Below are 20664 nucleotides of genomic sequence, written 5' to 3' on the forward strand. Positions count from 1 at the left end.
AACGTGATGAGTGGAGGAACCGGGATAATCGGCGCCGAATCACTATTTCGTAGATCGGGGATGTCACCTGGGCTGCATTCTCGTAGATGTATGAGATCCGTACAATTCGTCATGAGTCATGAGAGCTAGCATATGAACACCGTCAAGAATGAGTATATATACATGCAACATGAGATTGTTGACGTATAGTCTAACGCTTTGGGCAATTGTAGCAATCTTTCCATCCTAGTCTCCGTTTTCTCAGCTATCTCAGGAGGCCAACGAAGCATCATGCCTAACGTACTCATCACAGGAACAAACCGAGGTATCGGACTCGGCTTAGCCAAAGCATATGCCAAACAACCAAACACGAATGTCATCTTGGGTCTGAGAGATCCAAGTGGAGGAAGTATGCCTGAGATCGAAGTTGCGGATGGATCAAAGGCGATCAAAGTCAAGATTGATTCCGGGGATATACCCTCAGCCAAGAAGGTGAGTCTGGGTTCAAAGTGGACATCACTATTTTGGAAAGCGCTGTCAGTATATAGCTCATTTTGGATCATGATTGTTTAGGCGATGCAAGAACTGAAATCTCAAGGTATCGATAGACTCGACATTGTGAGTCACCCCGACTCAATGGGATTCGAATACTCGTAAAGGTTATTTTCATTTTGTTTGGCTGACCCGCGATGGCGATGGGAAATTAGGTGATTGCCAATGCAGCTATAGGAGACTGTTTCGGAGCGTTGAAAGAAGTTGATCTGGGTTCGTTCGAGGAACATTGGAGGATCAATGTGGGTGGTATCGCATTTGACACATTGTCTTCGACGGAGTACTGATTGTCATTCGCTGTATACTACTGTATACTACACACAGGTTTTAGCTCCTCTGGCTCTTTGGCAAGCGTGCGTGCCTCTCATGTCGGAAGGTAGCAAATTCGTGTGGATGTCTTCGGGGGCCAGTATCATGGATAGAGTGCCTGATAAGTTGGATGCTGGATACGGTATCACCAAGGTGAGTCGACATTCCCATCAACGCTAGCGTATCGATGCTCCTATCGTCTACGTACATTTGTGCCGTGAGGCTGAAAGCTGACTTCCTTGACCCGTGACTGTGACAGAGCTCCATGAATTACCTTGTAAGCTCTCACCACCTCCTCACGAGGAATTTGACTGCTTTAAAGAGGCGAAAATGCTGAATGTTGCCTTTTTGGGGTTTCATAGGCTCGATATGCTCACTTCGAGGAACCGTCAATCATCACCTTCGCATTAAGTCCCGGATGGGTACAGACTGATATGGGAGACAGAGGTGCTAAATGGGCAGGCATGGAGAAAGCTCCTCTAACCGTCGAGGAAAGTGTCTGTAAGTGACATTGTCCGTCGCCTGAATATGAATTGTCGGTCGAGAGGAGGAGCTGATCTCGTCGTTCCTGTGTATGTGAAAAAATAGCTGGAATCATCAAAGTAGTCGGGGAAGCGACGAAAGATAAATACTCGGGATTGCACGTTAGGTACGATGGTAGTCAGTCGAAATGGTAGAGGGGCGGCCAGGTTCGTCAAGACGATACGGCTCTCCCGTTGAAGGGTTGATACAGGTATCACCCATTTATATACTGTATATACTGTATCGGATGTAGAGAAGACGAATGTACTTCCATTATCTATGGGTGTTGTGACCTATAATAATCAGATCTATAAGGTCAATCTATAAGGTCCCCTCTCGTCCCTCCTCTCTCCTTCCCCCCTTTTCTCGCCTCTTCTCGCCTCATTTTGCCACTCCTTGACCCTTATCTAATCACATTCCCCCTTACCTTCCTGTTCCGTTGCCTCGCCCTTCATCCGCCTCAGCTCCCCTCTCTCATCCTTTCTCATACGGTCAACCCTCCTGTTCCCACCCCTCGGCCCTCATTCGCCTCAGTCGCCTCAGTCGTCACGTGCAGCTACGAGTCGATGCAAACAAGGTTGCAAATGAGATGATCGCCGCGAAGCGTATGACGCCCTTATGAAACATGTATACATACTTCATACTTCATTGCGAAGTCAACCCATATATATGGTATCAGATGAAGGGTTTATGTATATGTACAGCATAAACATTAGCCAAAACCCAAAAATGAATATATAGTACTATACATAATATGCTAGAAACTATACCTCAAGATGAACAATGAACATCAAGATATCTGATACTGAATCGATCACCAGCCTGCTCCCAGAACATCACCTTGACTGGCCCTCCTTCTGACTTTGGGTTTAGCCGCAGCACCTCTAGAAATCCTATTCTTCATATTCGCAGGCGTCTTCTCTTCTTCGCTCGAATCGCTATCCGTTCCAGAACCCGAACTACTATCGCTCTGTGCCGCAGGAGCAGGCTGAGAATGCGAGAGACCGTAACTGCTCCTGCTTCGACCGAGACCATTACCGTTCAAAGATGATTGGGCAGGTAAGCTCATCCGAGATTGAGCTCTGGTCGATAGATTAGGTTGTGAGGAGGGGAAGCCGAAAGAAGATCGATTGCGCAACACATCTTTGGATAAAGAAGACAGAGTAGGAATGGTGTGAGCATGGTGGATATGCCCGTTGGTGATAGGTGCGGGCTGAGATGAGGCGAACTTAGGTAAAGGTAAAGCAGGGTATAACGAACTTGTCGACTTTGACGAGCGCAATGTGGATTTGCCTATGATCGGTGGTGGAATATCGTCAGATTCGTCTGAGGATGATTCCGAACCATTCTCCGACACCCGATCCACCACTCCTCTGGTCCCCTGTCCATTGGCCTGCGTCTTCGGCTCATGGCCAAGTTCGATGTCCGACTCGTCCTCTTGGTGAGGTTGAGAATCTTTGACTTGGTCTGTCCTTTCTTCCTCTTGCTCCTCCAGAACAGGACTCGTGAATCTCAAACTACTCTTCCGAGATGAACCATTTGCCTTTCTGGCGGAAAGCGGGGACTCGGCTACACCATTGGGCATACCTAAGGCTTTAGGCGTTTCGTCGACACTCACACCGGTCTCGGAGGAAGGTAAGTTCGGATAGATGTTGTAAGCTTGAGTCTGCGGTAACTGAGATCCGGGTGACATGAACAGGTTTGATGTGCTCGACCGTAATCCGATGCGTCGAGGTTCACTTTCTTGAGTCTCGGGAACAAGGGGTGCCTTCGAGCCATTCGGTGTTTGTTGAGTAGCTACTTGAATGTCTTCAGCTTCGGACTCGTCTTCTTCGGGTATAGGAGCGGGAGTTTTGACAGCATTGGGTGGGGAAGACTGTAGTTGGTCCATTTGCGATGAATTTAGAGGTGTGGTGCCTCTTCTCGAACTTCGTCTGGGATGCGGTAGAGGCGAAGACATGAGCTCATCTATCTGTGAAGAGGGTGTGGTCCCTCTAGCACTCCTTCGGACAGGGACGTTGCTAGACGGAGACTTGGACCGGAAACGCGAAGAAGGGTTTGGCTGAGATGACGAGACTCGGCGCGTGGTAACGCGCGGAGAAGGGGGCTCCGCCGTTGGCTCTCGGGACATTGATCGAGTGTGTCTGCGTCGAGGCGGAGAGAATGGAACAGGCTGCGAGGCAGAGGACGCTAGCTCGACAGGAGGCGCAAGGGTTGAAGCTTTTGCTAATCCGCGAGTGACTCTTCCTTTGACCGGTTGCGGCGTAAGCTCCATTTGCGAGTTATCCCCGTTGATCAGTTGGGTAGCGGGCATAGGCTCGGGTAGATTGTCCTGCACATCGCCGCCAGGCGAAGAAGGAGGAGACATGAGACCTTGTGGATTTTCATGGCGCCTTCTAGCATCTGAAGTTTCGGCGAGCTCGTCAGCTCCGGTAATTCTGTCGGCGGCGGCATCCTCGTCAATAGCTTCCTGCAAAGCAATCGATCCTGGGAATTCAGCTATGATAGGTGACGGGCTGGTGCCACCCGCTAGATCAGCGAAAGACCTTCTAGAGGACGGTTCGATAGCGGGATGGGCAGGCGATTTCGATGGCTGGTTTGATATGGCCTCAGGCAGAGTGGTGTTTTCGATAGACTCGGTTTGCGCATCTTCGCCAACTGCGGCGAGATCATGCATTTGAGTGAATGGCATGACTTCGTCCTCATCCATGTCATAGTCCTCGTCGGATTTCTCGTCTGCAAATTCGCCGACCGAACTTTCGGAACCGGCTCTGCCTCTCGCCGCAAACGACGCAGCAGGTAGCTGGCGTTCAGGCGTTGACTCGGTATCTGATTCTTCCTCAATCTCCTCTGCCATTTCAACATCCTGCATACCTGCTGCCGATTGTCTCGCACGACGTCTGAGTTTTTGCGATAGGGGCATCGACATGAAAGCATCCAAAGATGGAGGATCAAGGGAGTCTGTGTGCTTCACAAATGTCGGTGAAGGAGATCGACTGACGCTTCCACTTGATCTAGAACGACTATTCCTGCTTGGCGTGTCATCATCAGAGCCATCCTCGGACTCCGATTCTGAGCCTGACCCCGACTCGTCTTCTTCATCTTCACTTTCAGAAGCTGAGCTGCCAGTCTCGATGACTGCATCAGAGACACTGAGTCCAGAGACCGATCCCGCTTTGCTTGCTAAGGCTTTGAGATATATTGGCGGAGCGCTGTGGTCCCTGGCAGGTGACTGTACTGTTTGCTGAGTTGTCATGTCCGTGGGTTCGGGCGAGACCGAAGGGTCCGATGTGGGAGATTGCGAGGCGACCGACGGCTCAGCAGAATCAGGGGGTGTACTCTGAGCCCTGGCTGAAGGAGGAACGGCATCAAGCGCAAGAGAGCTGGATGAGCCCTCAGTCGATGACTTCGAGGGATATGGTGTCTCGGCTGTAGACGACTCCTCGACTGGTACAGTGTCCATTAGCGGGCTTGTCGAAGTAGTAGCTACAGCAGTCACTTCCGTGTCCTCCTGCTCGACGCTCTCAGGAATGATCACTTCAGAAGCCACTGGACTGGTTGCTTCGGCGATCGTTTTCTCCTTGGCTCTCGCAGGCGTGGGAACTGAACCCCGAGCAGGATTATCGGGAAGATCCAATGGGACCGGCTTGTGCGATTTGATATTTGATTTATGACCTTTGACCTGGCTTGCGATTCTGTCTAAGCGATCTATCCAATTCTGTATGTGCTCAATACTGGTATTCCTCAAAGCACTCTTTCTCTGCGCCTTACGCTCTTCCAGAAGTTCTCGAAGCCGATCCAGGCCCTGTAAGACTTCCGGGCAATCCTTTTGCAAGTGAGATGGACCGTTGCAGATCACACATTGTCCTCTCTGTTGAAGCTGTTTCTGGTAGTCGGGCGTCAAGTGTTGCGTAATTTTGGAAGTATCCATTGTCGAGAGGTCGGAACGGATTGATGTCGGTTTTGAGGACGCTAAAGTAAATCATCAGTCAGTGGAGTGAGTAGCCTGATAAATGGATCGCAATGAACACTCACAGCGTGATTCCGCAGCCTTTTCTGCAGGCGACGGTGCCACTTCCTCCTCTTCTAACGATGTATCACCTGCTTTCGACGATTCATCGTGTTCAACCGAGACGATGGCAGACTTCGACTGACCATATATCTTCTGGTTACTTCGACTGTCGAGGGATGACGAATTGTATCGAGAAGTGATAAAGGGTTTAGGATCGTTGGGTCGTACATGATAGATGTACGGATGAGAAAGAGAAATGAATCTTGATACGACCGCATGTGGAGTGCCTGTGTCTGGTTTGGAGACAGCAGAATCTGTCGCCTCGGGAGAAGCTTGCGTAGGCATGTCTGAATCTTCGCGGTCCGCCTCCATCGCAGTGTGATCCATCAGAAAGTTCTCAGCATGAGCCTGGTCTGCAAAGGCTTCTGCTTCACTGTCTTTCCGCCTTCGCGTGACAGTCTTCGCCTTTGATGCTTTCGTAGACTTTGTGATTGGGGTACTCTCATCTTCTGACAAGTTCGTACTAGCCTCCGCTGGCTGCACGGCCACCACAGCTGCAGCGCTTACATCCTTGTTGAGCCGCTTCTTGGTGGGCTTTCTGCTTGAAGAAGCGACATCGGCTTCTCCGTTTGGTGGTGTGTCTCCGTCCGAGCTAGGTATGTCCGGCGTCTGCGAAACAACCTCCTCCACGGGAGGCCCGGCCTTTTTCGAAGCTTTCTTAGCAGGCGTGACCGTATGGTCTGATTCATCTACTGGTATATCAGACACCACTGTGTCTTTGGCCTTCTTAGCCTTGGTCTTTTTCACCACCTTCTTGTCCTGCTCCGATGCTAATGGGCCTTCTTCGGTCGCAACAATGCCCGATCGAGCAGGAGTTTCCTCATTTAGACCGCTATCTGGAGCCTCTTGAGCATCTTGCGGTAACTTGGCTTTAGGTTTCGGTGTTCTAGCTTTCTTGGTTTGCTTCCCTTTGCCGGTCTGAGCGTGAAGCTCCGCAGTCGTCTCATTTCCATGTGTCGCTGTTTGTAGCGATTCCTGCTCTATGTCATCAACGACCTCATCATGATCAGAGTTCGGTATTTGTGTCTTCCCCTTCTTGCTCAACTTCTTTCGCTCTTTCAAGGGCAAGACTAATGGTTCCGGCTGTTCTGACAGGTTCTCTTCGGCATCCCCGTCCACTGAAGGTGTCGAAGGCGTTGCAAGTCGTCCAAGCGGACTGGGTGTGACAGGCCGATACTTATTTAGGTGAGTGTAGGGCGATGGGGCAGATGAAGTGGCTGAAGACAGATTGATCTGAAAGGCGGGGGGAGGGCGAATGGTAGGGGGGTGAGGCGTCTTGCTTTTCCTCTGACGTTTCTTCTCGGGACTTTTCGAAGTACGCATTCGGTCGACCTTTTCGCTTTCACTAGCAATTGCGAGTTCATCGGACTTGGGTGGCGCTGCAAGAGCTGCGTCGGGCAGTATAGAATCTCTCTTTCGTTTCCTTCTCGTGGAGCCTTTGGATAACGTGGATGGGGTGAGCGATGCTTGTGCTGAATCTGAAGGCGCAGGAGCGTTGAACGAGGATGAAGTCGTTGGAGACTGGGCTGGTCCAGGCAAGCTGTCCTTGTTCTTCTGCTTCTTCTTCTTCTTCTTAGCCGACTTGGGAATCGCGGATGAAGGCGTCCCTGATTGGTTGAGACTGGTAGGAATCTCAGCATCAGAGGTATCCGATTTGCGTATCTGATTGACACTGTTTTGTTCTTCCATTTCCACGGCACCGGCTTCTTCGGCTTTTCGTTTTCCCTTCTTGTCCTTCGTTGGCTTACGTTTAGGTGTTTCGAAGAGGTTAGCATCGTAAGTTGAGGGGCCCGCCGACATTGGACTCTCAGGACGATGATCAAGGGCTACTGGTGGTGTGATTGTGGACGTAGTCGGAGCTGGGTCATTACCTGGTAGGTAGATTTTAATTGTATATCGGGCCGAAGGGTTGTCCAAGGCTCTCCGTTGAAATGATGCATAATCATATTCTGGCGGATCTCGTCAGCTCATGAAACGTATCTCAAGAATATCAAGTCTCACAGCGGCGAGCACTCACCATCGATCAGGTCTACCTCTCTGTCATCGGATCGTACATGCGATATCCTGAATTGCTTGGGTGTCCATCTTGGATCTAATTTCTCGACAGCAGATGCTAACACGGACTCAAACGACTGACTCGGTTCTGCGGATGGTACACGTAGTCGATCAGAGAAGCTAGACGTTGTACTGCGATTCGATCTCACTTACGCAACTTGCGTTTGAAGATCTCCATCCCACCAGCAGTCTGGAAGAGTATCGTCGGTTTGACAATTTTGGTTGAGCTGGCTGGTGACTTTTCGGTCGACGGTCCTGCTGGATAAGGCGATCCATCATTAGGACCGCCTTCTGCGAGTGGAGCCTTCTTGGCCATGGTGATCACCTCTTGCGCCTCCAAGATCAAGCACGGATCGTCAGTTGAGGTGTTCGTTAGTGTTGCCGTACAACGTATGTCAATGTTATGGATCATCAACAAGAGTCAAGTGAGACCGATTTCAACATTTCAACATTTCAACGCGAGACATGAGCAAAACAGTCCACCTTATGTGAGTGGCAGATATACAGATGATCTCCTCTACCTGAAATCTTCGCTTATCGCCCGTCACATCTAGTGATACGCAGCGCCTTGGCGCTATGTATCTTGAGCAGGCCTCCTATTCAGAGGCGTCGTGAACACTGAGTATCCATACATTCATTGAGCGTATCACTGTTGTGGGGTTCTTATACTAGTCAAGATGGAGGTAAGGGAAGTCACGTGACACTGAGTCGTCAGAGCATTTGACCGAAGATGAAGAGTCCCTCCCTGGCTGAGAATGAGAATGAGAATAAGAATTATCCCGCAACCATCGCAAAGTCACAACCCAGTAATTTCAGCTTGACTTCTCGATAAGCGTCAACTTCTTCCTCAGATTGCCCTTCGAAGGAAGCGTCTCTGCATTCACGATGTCCGGGTCACTCCTGCCTCGAGCTTCTTCGTCTCTTCGATCCACCTTCTTTCCTACGATCCGTTCATTCTCTTCCACCTCTTTGCGCCTGGACGATCAGAAACCCAAGAGCAAAGTACCCATCAGCCTGATTGCATCACTCCGAAAAGAGTTTCCCGTCCCCCTCGCTCAAGCTAGAGAAGCCCTAGAAAAATCCAATCTGGACTTGAAGGGCGCTTTAGACTATTTACGCACATCGACATCCGCCAATGCCGAGAAGAAAGCCGCCAAAGTCTCTGGGCGAACTACCAACGAAGGGGTAATCTCTATATCCCTCTTGTCCAACAAAAGGGTGGGTATGGTTCATCTAGGCTGCGAAACCGATTTCGTAGCTAAGAACAACATTTTCTTAAATACCGCCAAGAACATTTCGGAGACTACTGCCTTTTTAGATGTTCCTCCAGAAGAGACTGAGCATCCTTCTCAACATCAATCTCAACAGAATAACGGAGAGATCAAAGTGGGGCAAGATCCAATATTACAATTCCCCGTCGAATCCCTCCTTTCAGCTCCGTTGATCTCCCTACCCACCCCAAACGAGGGGAACTCAGACTCGCATTCAGCAGTGATCACCCAATCAAGCGAACCGCAAACTATAAAACAGACCCTTCTCTCGTCATTATCGCAGACGGGCGAGAACTTGAAGTTGATCAGAGCTACATCATTCGCATCCCCCTTCCCTTCGAGACCCGAGATACGCTATATACCCTCCGGCTACGCACATGGCGGACCGAACGATAAACAGGGTAAAGTCGGTGGGATCATCGTGGTATCTGTAGAATCTCTCGATGCGGAGAAACCGATGACGACGTTGATACATGGACCGGACGGAGATGAATTAGAAAAGGATATAAATGAGTTCGCAAGGACGATATCGAGACAAGTCGTGGGATTCCCGACGAAAGTCGTTGAGAAGCTGGATAGACCATTCGAGAACGATGAAATCCTGTACGAACAACCGTTCATGATGTTCAACGGCGATTCGAGGTCCGTGAAAGAGGTCTTAGCTGAATGGGGCAAAGAGAAGGGTATCAGGATCAAGGTGGTAGGCATGAGGAGATGGGCTGTGGGCGATGAGGTCGAAGATCCCTCATTGGAGAAGTCGGGCGAAAGCACTGCATAGAGTCGTAGGGGAAAGAGATTTTGGAAGAACGACAGGTTTGATGAAAGGAAACAATGAGGAAGGCTCATGCCGATGGACACACTATAATCACTTTGCATCATGGCAGCAATTATGCATCACACATCATTCATCATTTATATCTAAAATACAACACTCCATTGCTGATATCCCCACAATCCGATCTATGTTCCAAGCCGGTCCTTTCGATCCCCGTTCGGCCCGATCCCGATCTGACAACTATTGCTTGCTCGGTGGTCCAGCCAAGGCTTCAGCTTCTTTCTTTCCTACATCTTCCAATCCTTCTTTGACACGCTCGGCAGTCGACGGGTGATCAAACACCGTATCCTCACTATCTATCCTATTCCTAGCTTTACCTTCCGGAGATCCCGAGTCGTCCAGGGATCCTGATTCGCTCTGGGCTCGAGATCGGTCCTCCTCTTCCGCTGCTCTGTCTTGTGTACCTTCTTCGGACACATCTTGGGCGTCACCATCAAGATGCAATTCACCTTTCTTGGCCGATCGTTTCGCTTTCTTACTTTCTATCCAAGCTTTCGCTTCTGCTTTCTTCGCAGCCTCATCTTCCCCTCGTTTCAGCTTGACGTTTTTCACCAAAAACAAGGTGATCAAGCACGATAATCCAATGGCGGGTGTGGTGAAGTAGAAAATCCCGTTGATCCCTTTGGCTAAATTCGGAGCAGAGGAGAGCAAGATTCCAACCTGATCAGCTCTTGTTCTCTTTCGATATTGACAGAGATGGTGAGCAAGCAGCAATCACTCACAATAAGCTTGTATGACCGCTCCTACTTGTTCGTCCGTCAAACCCACACTCTTCACTTGCGTAGGATCCGACAAGATAATTCCGAGCACATCTCCACTCAGGACTCCGTTCAATTCACTTCTCACCCGATTATTCACAATGGCATTGCCAACTGCTAACGCGATCGTACCGCCTAACATCCGCGTGAAGTTTCTCAGGCCCGTAGCAGTCGCCATATCTTTTCTCGAGACACCCGACTGAATCGCTACTAACGAAGTCTGGAAAGTCTGTCCAGCTCCAATACCAGTTATGACTTGATAGACCGCCAATTTCGCCTCGCTCGTATCCGGCTTGATCGAGCTCAATAAACCTAAGCCGATCGTCCAGATACCGAACCCTATGACGAGGTTGTACCAATAATCCCCCGTTTTTGACTGTATCATACCCGATGTGAACGCCACACAGGTCTGCACCAACATCAAAGGCAGGGTCAAGACTCCCGATCGGATCGCTGAGACTTCACGGACGACCTGGAAATATTGCGGAAGGTAATACAGCGCAGCGTAGAAGGCCATACCGTTGAACAGGGTTGTAACGTAACATGCGGCTACTGACATATTCTTGAAGATGTGCATGGGGACCAAAGGGAGACTGACGACTTTCCATTCGACGAATAAGAAGACGCCGAGTAGTGCTAAGCCGATGATTAGAGGAGCGATGACAGCAGCAGATGACCAGGCGTATTGAGATCCGCCCCATGATAGGGCGATGAGGATCAACGATGCCCATCCGAGGGTCAAGATGGATCCGTAGAAGTCGAGTTTCTTGAGCTTGCCCCACATCGATCCTCTAACGCGACGTAGCGGGAGTAAGAAAACGATGATGATCATTGCCAAAGATGTGAGAGGAAGGTTGATATACTAGAGTCGCCCTGTAAGCTCCATCATGCACGCACAATCGTGTCGAGCAAAGACCTGACTCACAAAACACCATCTCCAGGTGACTTTCTCGGTGAACACACCACCGACAATTGGACCGCAAGAATTGGCAGTAGCAACGACGACTCCTGTGATGCCTTGGTACTTTCCTCTTTCCTTGATCGATACAACATCGGAGACTGTAGAAACATAATCAGCTTGAGTCAACCAGTAGTAAAATCAGGGAAGGGCATATCAGCCGAGTGGACTCACTGATGATCATTGCTAGAGTCAGAATACCACCACCGCCAATACCTTGTATAGCTCGGAAGATGATCAATTGAATCATTGATTGAGCCAAAGCACAAGCCAGAGAGCCCATCAAGAATATGAACAGACACGCCAGCAAGGTGAATTTTCGGCCAAAGATATCGGATACTCGGCCGTAAATAGGTTGTGCGGTCTATCAGAGTGACTCCTTGATCAGCATGCTTTTCTTACCGTATCGATAACGCGTTTGGAGACAGAACCTGACTTACGGTTGATGTAAGTAGATAAGCGGTTCCGACCCAGGAACTGATATCTGCCCGGTTAAATACCTTACCAAGCGTAGGCAAGGCAGTAGTAACGCTATGACCGGAATCTCATCCGTCAGCCTTATCTCATCTGGTCTCGATGTCCAGACCACAGCTTCACTGTGAAAGACTGATACCTAAACTTACATAGTTTGATCCAGCAGCGAACAGAACAAGGCACACGTCAATCCCACGAAAACAGCTACCACTTGTTTAACAGGCAACAAATTGGTCTGATCTTGCAATTCCACTTCTTTCTTCTTTCCTCCTCCAAATCTCGTTTTTTTACCTTCGATCTGCTTTTCTTCATCTTCCCCTTCTTCAGGCGAAGTGGATTGACCGTGATTATGCAGTTTATCTTGTGTATTATCGCTATTCCTTCTCGATTGCGCAGGTGTGCCATCGTGTTCATGTTCATGTTCATCGTGCGTATGCAGCGCATCGTCGCCGTTGATGTATTCGTCCTCATGGTCTTCTGGATCGTAATTACCAGTTTCATGAGTGGCCATTCGCCTCAACGCGTTCCTCGTATGTATACTACTCGACGTAGGTACTCGCGATAACGATAATGCATTTGAATTCGAGTTTGGGTTTGGATCGATTTGTGGCGTTGATAATATCGATCCTCGTCTAGGGTATTTACGCGTCGAGTTCGAGGTTGTCATCTGGGCAGGCTTGAACGGTCCACCTTTTTGTATGGTGGTCGAAGGTGATGCGTTATTTGGATCTTTCTCTGACATCTCGTTTCGATGGTATAATAGTATTTTGCTAAGATCCTTCGATTCGCTCTTTGACATTCACTGACAATTGACAGGGCGCTGGAGTTGACTCTACAAGTATGTTTTCTCCAGGTACGATATCAAGCGGGATGAATGCCGATCTTCTATCTTTGTTCAACTCGGTCTTCCGAGTGATGCCACTGTTGGTTTTACAAGACGACTCTAGGCGTTGATGCAAGACAGTATGCGAACCTATGCACAGGTGAGCAGGCGCGAAGGAGTGTGGGTATGCACACGATACCGAGTATTTGATTAAGACCCAATGAAGATGAAGATAAAAGTCAAGATCCATCTCGGTCGTCCGACTGGCAGCTGGCTGGGTTGGTTAGTCCTCCCAATCCTGTGTTGTCACTTTCATCGTCATCGGTCAAATCCGACCAATCCAAAATTTTGGGTGCAAAAAAGGCAAAAAGGCACATCCCGAGTTGCCCCTGGTAGCGGTCATCGCCGATCATTAAGAGCTATATTCGGAATACTCCTAATCATAGCAAAAACATCGGCCGATGACGTCGGCCGAAGCAGTCTCACTCATCTTTGTTGCTGCTTCGTAGAGTGTAGTCTTGATATTTAGGTGACATGAGACATATTTGCATGGAATACTTTACATTGACATGACTGTATGTAGGTACGAATGCGCAAGATCGATTCTATGCTTTCGGGCGATGCTAGTGGTTTGAAAATGCAAGTCAAGGATAGAAGAGGAAACAGAACTGCAAAGGTAGCGAAGCACCGCGGAAAGGAGTCCAACGAGATATGGACAAAAATGGTACGGTCGAAGCGACTGAATGATAAAATCAAATGTTCAAAGCAATCGACAGACCGAGCAATAACCTAAGAACTATTGAAGCGACCGCTCGCGGATCAGGTAGCTGGATTTCCCTTCTCCGACGCAATATCATCGTATAACCTGAAGATCTCTTCTCGCGTCTTACTGATCTGCTCAGTCAACGCTATCTTCAGATCTGGGAACTCCTCTGTCAATTTCGTCCATTTCTCGATCTCTGACACTTTTAGCCGCAAGGAAGTGTTGAGGCTTTCTAGCTTCCCAGATGTCGGAGCTGGAGCTGGAGCTGAAGCAGGAACATGAGCTGGAGTAGATGCTGCAGCTGGAGTGGGAAGTGAAGCAGGAGTCAAAGTCGGAGCAGGAGCCGGTGTCGATAGTGGAGCACTAACGACGCTCGGTCGTTTGCCATCTTGAGCGGTGGAAGGTAAAGCGAGAGGGGGACCGACGGTGTGCGAGTTCGGCTTGGTTGGGGCCATTGTGGGCTTCGATTGGGTTGCAGACGTCGACGCTGCGGGCGGAAGGGGCTCAGAAGCAGGTTTGGATGGGGACCGATTCTTCGCAGGCGTAGACTTCGTTAGGGTAGTCTTATTTGGAGTAGCCCCAGTGGGACAAAGGTCGTTCGGACTCGTCTTTTGGATCTGATGTGAACTCTTCGCCTTCTTCGAAACATCACTAGGATTGCTGCGGTCATCCTTGATAGGAGTTTCAGAAGAGTTGAGAGCCATTTCTTCCTCCCTGGCCCGTTTGTTGCGTTTTTGCCTCTGACTACTGCTGAATAGGGTCCCACTTGAGGAGGTAGACTGCGTCAACGCGATGGAGTTCGAAGAGGTAGCCAATTTCGACCCTCGGGAAGAAGGCGTGCCGCTTGCGCTCGATGCCTTCGATCCCGAGTTCGATCTGCTGTAGCATTTGAGGGGGTTTTCTCCCTCAACTACTCGTTGTTCGTTTCTTTCTCCCAAATCCGACAGAACCTCCTGATCTAGGATGATCGGTCCACCTTCAAAAGCCTCGATAGCCGATTTCGATTTCCGTTTGGACAGAACAACAAGTGTATACGTGTCTGGTTTGAGCAACAGGACTTGTTTGACCCATCTTGTAGGTCTCCCTCGCTCATCAGGTCGAGAAACTAAGTTACAGACCTTTCTGATCCATAGCTTCACATTTTTCTTGCTGACGATGTCGCGACGCTGAGTCAATTCTCGGATCTCAGGTGGGTATGCGAAACCCTCGTGGTATTCAAAGGCATTCAGTTTCCAACAGTTCGGGTCTCCATTTTGTGATTCGTCTAGGCTGTCTGCGTCATCGGGGACAAGCTTTGCCTCTTTCTTGCCATCGACAGAGATAATCGCATTTTCATTCTTGCTGTGAGAAGACTCTGTTCCAAGGATGCTGGCGGCCTTCTGCGATTTCATTGGAGGTCCGGCAGAGGCACCGGATTTGGTTGTCAGTGTTCCAGTGGTAATCGCAGGCTTCGGCGTCGTCGCAGGCACTTGGGCAGCTTTCGATGCGGATTTAGCCACCGACACCGCCGATGTTGACGTTGCAGGCGAAGGGCCTGATGCATTTGGTGTTGCAGTCGGAGTTGGAAGAGCTGCCGGCGGCTTTGATGTCGATGTTTGAATGTTAAGAGCGACAGTCGGAGGCACCGAAGTACTCGCAGTCGGCAAAGCAGGGTTCTCAGGTAGCGTCCAATCAAAGGCCACTCCATCATCTCTCCAATGTGTTCCACCAATCTTCTTGCCTTGTCTTATCATCTCCGCTCGTTGTGTCTTACGAAACGCCATTCTAGCTTGGCCACGCTCAGTGACATTTTTCGACCAACAATCCGGCAGCTCTTGCTTTCTACGGAATCTCATTCCGTCAGCTCGGTCCTGTCGGAACACAAACAACCTGATCGGGTTATATTGTGATCACGACAACTCACGTGAACGCTATTGTACCAGAAGTCCTCACGCCCTGATCTGTGACAACTTCATCCTCCAAATCTTTCACTGTAGGTTTGATGTCAATCTGTTCTTCCACTATCTCCTCCTTATACGATTCCGCTGGCTCATGATTGGTCGGTCCTAATTTTGGTCCCAATCCTGGTCCTGGGTTCGGTTCGGATTTCACGCTGATCTCAGCTAGGGGATTCTGCTTCTCTTTGCCCTTAGATTTGGGATTATTCGGGTTGATGGGCTTGAAAGACATCTTTTTGATCTCTGCTGGCGGTTGCGGCTCCGGTATTAGAGATTGAGATATTGGTGTTGCCGACTTGTTTTGACCTTTCTCCAATGCAATTGATGTTGTTTGAGCGACGCCATTTGTCCTCGGAGGACTAGATGGTCTACTGCTTGATGGTCCGGAAGGTGGCGGATGGTTGGAAGCCAAATCATTCGACGCACGAGTAGTCGTCGAGGATGGATGAGTTGTGTATGAGGAGCTAGAGCGATTTGTCGAGCGCGAGATGTCATGCTCTTGCTGTGGACTGCCTTGCGTGAGCCTGCTGGTTGGTCGAGACGATGTGATTCCCGCCTGGTTACTCGTCGAGGTACCGAAGTGCTCTTGCGGATCAATCTCTATGGGAGAGGACGATCTCCTTGGTGTTCTGGAAGGAGGTGACCATGTATCCTGCCTGACAGGGTAAGACGGACTATACCTTCGAACGTCGTTTCGGGCAGGCGGCGAAGACGATGAGGTGTGATAGCGTCTTGAAGCATGATGACTGGATTCAGCTCTCATGTCCCTATCTCTTTCTCTGTCCCTGTCCCAGTCTCTATCTCTGTCTCTATCTCTATCTCGTTCATGATATCCTCCTCTATCTCTAGGTCCAGTCGGAGCATATCCAGCGGGCGAGGCATTCGCATTGTATCTAGGGCGGTAAGTGTCGGCCTCGAAGGGTCTGCCAAGAAGACCATTATTCGGCCCCGGAATGTACCCATCTCTTGAGCTCGTCGATGGGGCTGAGCCTCTCCCACGACCCAATCCGGAACCTCTAGGTACCGAAGACCCACCGCCTCCTCCTCTTGAACCTCTGACTGGGGGTATACCCCCTCTACCGCGCACAGGCGGGAACGGAACGGGAACTTTCGAGAATGTCTGTATAGACGGGGGTCCAAGATTGGCTACCTTCTTATTGGCGTACCCTAGCACATCTCTATCCTCTATTATTCGAGGTACCGCAGATCCTCGAGCTGAGCTTGAGCCTGATCCTCTACCTCGACCCCTACTCGGACCTCCACCTGACATGGTCTGTCCTGCCCTCTAGATGCTCGCAGGTCTAGATCAATATCAAGCACCTCCAAGGTCCAAGAGTCCAGACGGGGCGCTGAGTCCGACTGATGCTGTAGAGGTCTGCTTGTCAAGACGATATGGTGCTGTTACAGTTGTGAGGGATATTGAGATGATGAGAAATGCATCAACGCATCAATAATGTTGATAATTGAACCTTTGAACGCTGAAATGTTAAGATGCAACAAAAATCAACAAAACGCGTGGATCACGTGGTTTCATGTTACCTTCCGGTATTGCTGCGATGCACGAAATAGTCAAGACTAAGGGTGCCTCGGAGCATTGGATGTCCCCTACAGACAATTGAGGGGCGATCTCAATACGAACGTCCGCTTGTAGATGATGCATCATAGTCTGGTTTACTGTGAACACTGCACAATCTACACCTCTGGAGTCTCCCCTTCGCTCCTACCATGCTCCAGCACCTCTCTAGCCAACCTCACATACAATCCATCTCCTTTCTCATTGTCTTCATTGATCTGTATCGAGGAAGAAGCCAATTGATCGTCGAGCGCCTTTTCGAATAATGATAACTGTTCTTCTTGCTCATCATGCTTGTATATCCATAATATGTACTCATATTCGCTCCATCCGTGTAGTTCATGCGGCAGTCTAAACGAGGACAAGACGATTATATGATGAAGGATGACCAAGGGTGGTAGGTGGACTGTCTCGACTGGATTCGAAAGCACCGAGTCGTCCGCGAATAGCAAAGTCCTACAGTCTCAGATAATTAGCTAGATTCGAGCCTTCTGTTAAAGGGCCAGATCGCTATCGTATGATATGAGAAGGAGATTTACCTGAATGACCTCAACGCTAGATATTCTTCCCCAATCTTCTCTACCCTCATACCGCCTCTCGAACCTTGCACTCGACCGGTGTTGAGGAGACTGGCAATACCCATTTCCAGCTCCGTCATATCTCCTGTCAATTTCAGTTTCCCGCTCTCGCCCAGAGGTCTGGCTATCGAAGCGTGAAGTAAGAACGTTCGTATGATGTATTTACTCAATTCGATCACCCTACGAACCTCTGACATCAGCATAACAGATCGTTACACTCTCCATTCGCAGAAAGTCATGATATGGAAAGCCGGGTATTGAAGCTCACCAGTCTCGCATGAAATCACCTAAACTCATCCTGCCAAGTATCTCGCCTCTCACAAAAGAGAGTTTATCCACCAGATCCTGCATATAAGGCGATCCGCCGCCAGATCCCATAGTCATTGGATCCATAGGCTTCGAGAAGTCGACTTTATGTATGCGCGATAAGATCGAGACGAACTCTTTCCGCAGAGCGGTGTCAAGCAAATCCGTTATCCTTTTATAGGTTTTCTCCAATGACTGCGGGATCGTGCGGCGATAGATTTAGCGATCACCCACTGGGAGAGGATTAGCACGTCTCACTTACACCGACAGAAGGACTCAGACTTTCCCATACTTTGCCGACGAAGTCTTGTTGGACATACTGGACATTCAGCCAACAGTGGTATAAACACCCGACCAATTGAGAATTGACGATTTGAGCGGGAGTGGCATTCGGGCCAATCAGACTGGTGGCAGTGAAGTCCTTGACCAACTAATGGCATTTTCACTCGCTCAGCTCAAGAATATCTTGCAAGGGTAGGCAGACTTACCATGGCATCGATACGTTTAATGAACCCGTCAAGCACCTTACCCGCATTTCTGGCCACTGTTCTCACTAACAGCGGATCGAAGCGTGCTGAATCCAACTCATTCGTTATCGTCCGTGCTATACTGACACCGTCTCCTGGTCCCGGTGGATTACCCCTCGCCGATAGGTAAGAAGACAATGCGGATGATATCGAGTCATTCATGCGCGTTGTCGAACGCGATAAGTAGAGCGTCTCGAAGACTGATACCGATCGTAATACTAGAACGGCCTCGGTACTATCGCATCGCATTCAGCTGTTCCCCTTTCTCTCCCGGACAGCTGACATATTGCCTCACCTCTGGAACTCCTTGGTGTATATAGTATCGGTATGAACGGCGATCTTTGCAAAAAAGTCGTGGAACAATCGCAGCAATCTCGGATAGCCAGAAGACAAAGCTTGCTGCAACCAAGGCGAAGCTATTCTCGAACATCAGCCGCACCCAGCATCTCGCCTGATTGAGCTCACAGCGTATAGCTTCTTTTGACTGTCCCTCGAACGCTTTTGCAAGAGTCGTCCAAAATGCGAAACTCGGCTTTTCATCCAATGTCTAGGAAGATCCCGAAAATTAGAAGGGTACAATGCAGAACTGACTGCCTTGAATTTTCGACTCACTTTCATGACCTCGTCTAGGAACTCCACTCCGCTGACGGGATCTTTCTTCAGCTTCAGCACTTTTTCCAGCGTGTATACCTATAATCGCTCAGCTCGACCACTATCCTGACGGTCTCGGAGTAGCTGACTCACCTTTACACAGCAGTTCGCAACATCCTCTATGACCTTTTCCAGCCTGCTCCATAGCGTATTCACCCATATTTGTGTGTTGGACGACGAAGGTTCAGTAGCCGGTCGTCCCCTCGAAAATTTGATTGCACTGTGTGAGCTTGCCGACTCTGTGAAGGCGAAATTTGGCAACTGTTAGTACTGTGAACCATCCAATGACGGAACGTCGTCACACCCGGAGCTGACTTACCTTTCGCGGCCACTTCCTTCCCTATTGCAGCCGAATCGAACGCCTTGGTCACTCTGAGAGAGACGGCATCATTGAGATCTGCTATCAGATTTGAAACGAGATCAGGTAGTAGTCGAAGGTTGTGTGCAGTTTGTAAAGAGGAAGACAGGAGAGATTGGTTCTGAATTGCAGGTCAGTGATGAGTCAGGACGTCGGACTACTTAAGTGCTCAATTAACTTACCAAATCCGCCAAACCGCTGACCACCATACTCTCCATTTCCTGTATGATCGTGTCCCGAGCTTTGTCTACTACCGAAACATACGACCGAACAAACTCCAGCTCTTGTAGAGGTATCTGTGAGTCGCTCTGGTCTTCCCCGTCCTCGTTTCTCGGCGGATTCAGCAGTGCATCTGACAAGTTCAAAGCCGCTTCATCAGCTCTCTCACCTCGATCGACTAGTCGGGTCGAGTTGGATGAGCCAGGACGTACCAAGTTCAGCAACGCTCAAAGCAGCTTTTGCAAGCTCCCTTTCCCTCTCCCCTTCTACTTTCCCCTTCTCACTTCCTTCCATCTTCGCTAGCTGCCCTTCTAGACGCCTAGCTAGAAGGACGAACCGGCTCGCTCGTCGTGTCAAATCAGTCAGTAAGCTCAAAGCTTGTTGGCGAGACACCAAGGTTGACAAATTGGTATACGGCGTATGTATTTTGGTGTGTAGGCGTTCTATCGATGTCGAGAGGGACGATAAGGATGATCTGATGGGTGATAAGTGAGAAGAGAGGGATAAGGAGGTGGTCAAGTGGGATAGTAAAAGGGGATATGACGAGGTGATCTGCAATCTTCATGCGTCAGCTTCCGGTTCAGCCCTCAGAAAGAAGCAGGCCATGCAGCTGACCTCCTGCCGCAGCTGCCTAGTCACATCTTCCTGCAGACGTTCAGAATATGATCATCAGCACAAATCCCACTTTGACGATGGGGTCGTCTGAAATTTGAACTTACAATCCCATAATTGAGTCTGGCTAATTCAGCTCCTACATCTCCATCGCCCTTTTCTTTATCCGCTTTCACACCCTCCTCGGCCTTTTCATCAGGTCGATACACCCTTCCTTGCAGTACGGCATTTGCGTAGGCGTGAACATCGAACGAGTCGGATAGGAATGGTTTGTGGTCTGTCCGGCAATATCAGCTATGTCGCTATAGATACAACGTAAGACTCACCAAGATATGTATCGGACGACATTTTGAATCTTCCAGATGCATGTGATCATCACCTCCTTCGAGTGGCGGGTGCGTCAATATACTAGGCTAAAGGTCGCTACTACCTTGAGCGCTGTCATCGTCAACAATACACTTCCCATCGCGACGCTACATACCAGGGCGAACGACACCACGTGTTGTGCACAAGTCACGTGATGTCACCTCCA

The 20664-nt window shown here is 49.5% G+C and overlaps 6 protein-coding genes across 6 annotated transcripts; 2 read left to right on the forward strand and 4 right to left on the reverse strand.

The window, feature by feature from the left end:
• Positions 1-270: 270 nt before the first annotated feature.
• On the forward strand, positions 271-1517 carry I303_101207 (uncharacterized protein; the record flags this gene model as incomplete). The annotated part of the gene is made up of 7 exons (XM_018404574.1): positions 271-471; positions 553-597; positions 687-773; positions 856-993; positions 1100-1117; positions 1203-1341; positions 1429-1517. 7 exons carry the CDS (start codon positions 271-273, stop codon positions 1515-1517), a joined length of 717 nt encoding a protein of 238 aa, XP_018267228.1.
• A 659-nt stretch (positions 1518-2176) lies between these two features.
• Positions 2177-7805, reverse strand: I303_101208 (uncharacterized protein; the record flags this gene model as incomplete). Its single annotated transcript, XM_018404575.1, has 4 exons — positions 2177-5334; positions 5398-7383; positions 7452-7577; positions 7643-7805. 4 exons carry the CDS (start codon positions 7803-7805, stop codon positions 2177-2179), a joined length of 5433 nt encoding a protein of 1810 aa, XP_018267229.1.
• A 569-nt stretch (positions 7806-8374) lies between these two features.
• On the forward strand, positions 8375-9538 carry I303_101209 (uncharacterized protein; the record flags this gene model as incomplete). The annotated part of the gene is made up of 1 exon (XM_018404576.1): positions 8375-9538. The coding sequence occupies one exon, from the start codon at positions 8375-8377 to the stop codon at positions 9536-9538; it is 1164 nt and encodes a 387-aa protein (XP_018267230.1).
• A 237-nt stretch (positions 9539-9775) lies between these two features.
• I303_101210 (uncharacterized protein) lies at positions 9776-12527 on the reverse strand (the record flags this gene model as incomplete). Its single annotated transcript, XM_018404577.1, has 6 exons — positions 9776-10221; positions 10318-11215; positions 11279-11412; positions 11486-11675; positions 11752-11842; positions 11935-12527. 6 exons carry the CDS (start codon positions 12525-12527, stop codon positions 9776-9778), a joined length of 2352 nt encoding a protein of 783 aa, XP_018267231.1.
• A 900-nt stretch (positions 12528-13427) lies between these two features.
• On the reverse strand, positions 13428-16578 carry I303_101211 (uncharacterized protein; the record flags this gene model as incomplete). Its single annotated transcript, XM_018404578.1, has 2 exons — positions 13428-15192; positions 15275-16578. 2 exons carry the CDS (start codon positions 16576-16578, stop codon positions 13428-13430), a joined length of 3069 nt encoding a protein of 1022 aa, XP_018267232.1.
• A 422-nt stretch (positions 16579-17000) lies between these two features.
• I303_101212 (uncharacterized protein) lies at positions 17001-20480 on the reverse strand (the record flags this gene model as incomplete). The annotated part of the gene is made up of 15 exons (XM_065968291.1): positions 17001-17337; positions 17421-17639; positions 17728-17960; positions 18028-18195; positions 18254-18527; positions 18588-18708; positions 18758-18839; positions 18905-18982; positions 19037-19182; positions 19263-19422; positions 19484-19653; positions 19733-20072; positions 20136-20165; positions 20240-20409; positions 20459-20480. The coding sequence occupies 15 exons, from the start codon at positions 20478-20480 to the stop codon at positions 17001-17003; spliced, it is 2550 nt and encodes an 849-aa protein (XP_065824363.1).
• Positions 20481-20664: the final 184 nt, after the last annotated feature.

This window comes from Kwoniella dejecticola, chromosome 1, assembly GCF_000512565.2.
Source record: "Kwoniella dejecticola CBS 10117 chromosome 1, complete sequence".
Lineage (NCBI taxonomy): Eukaryota > Fungi > Basidiomycota > Tremellomycetes > Tremellales > Cryptococcaceae > Kwoniella > Kwoniella dejecticola.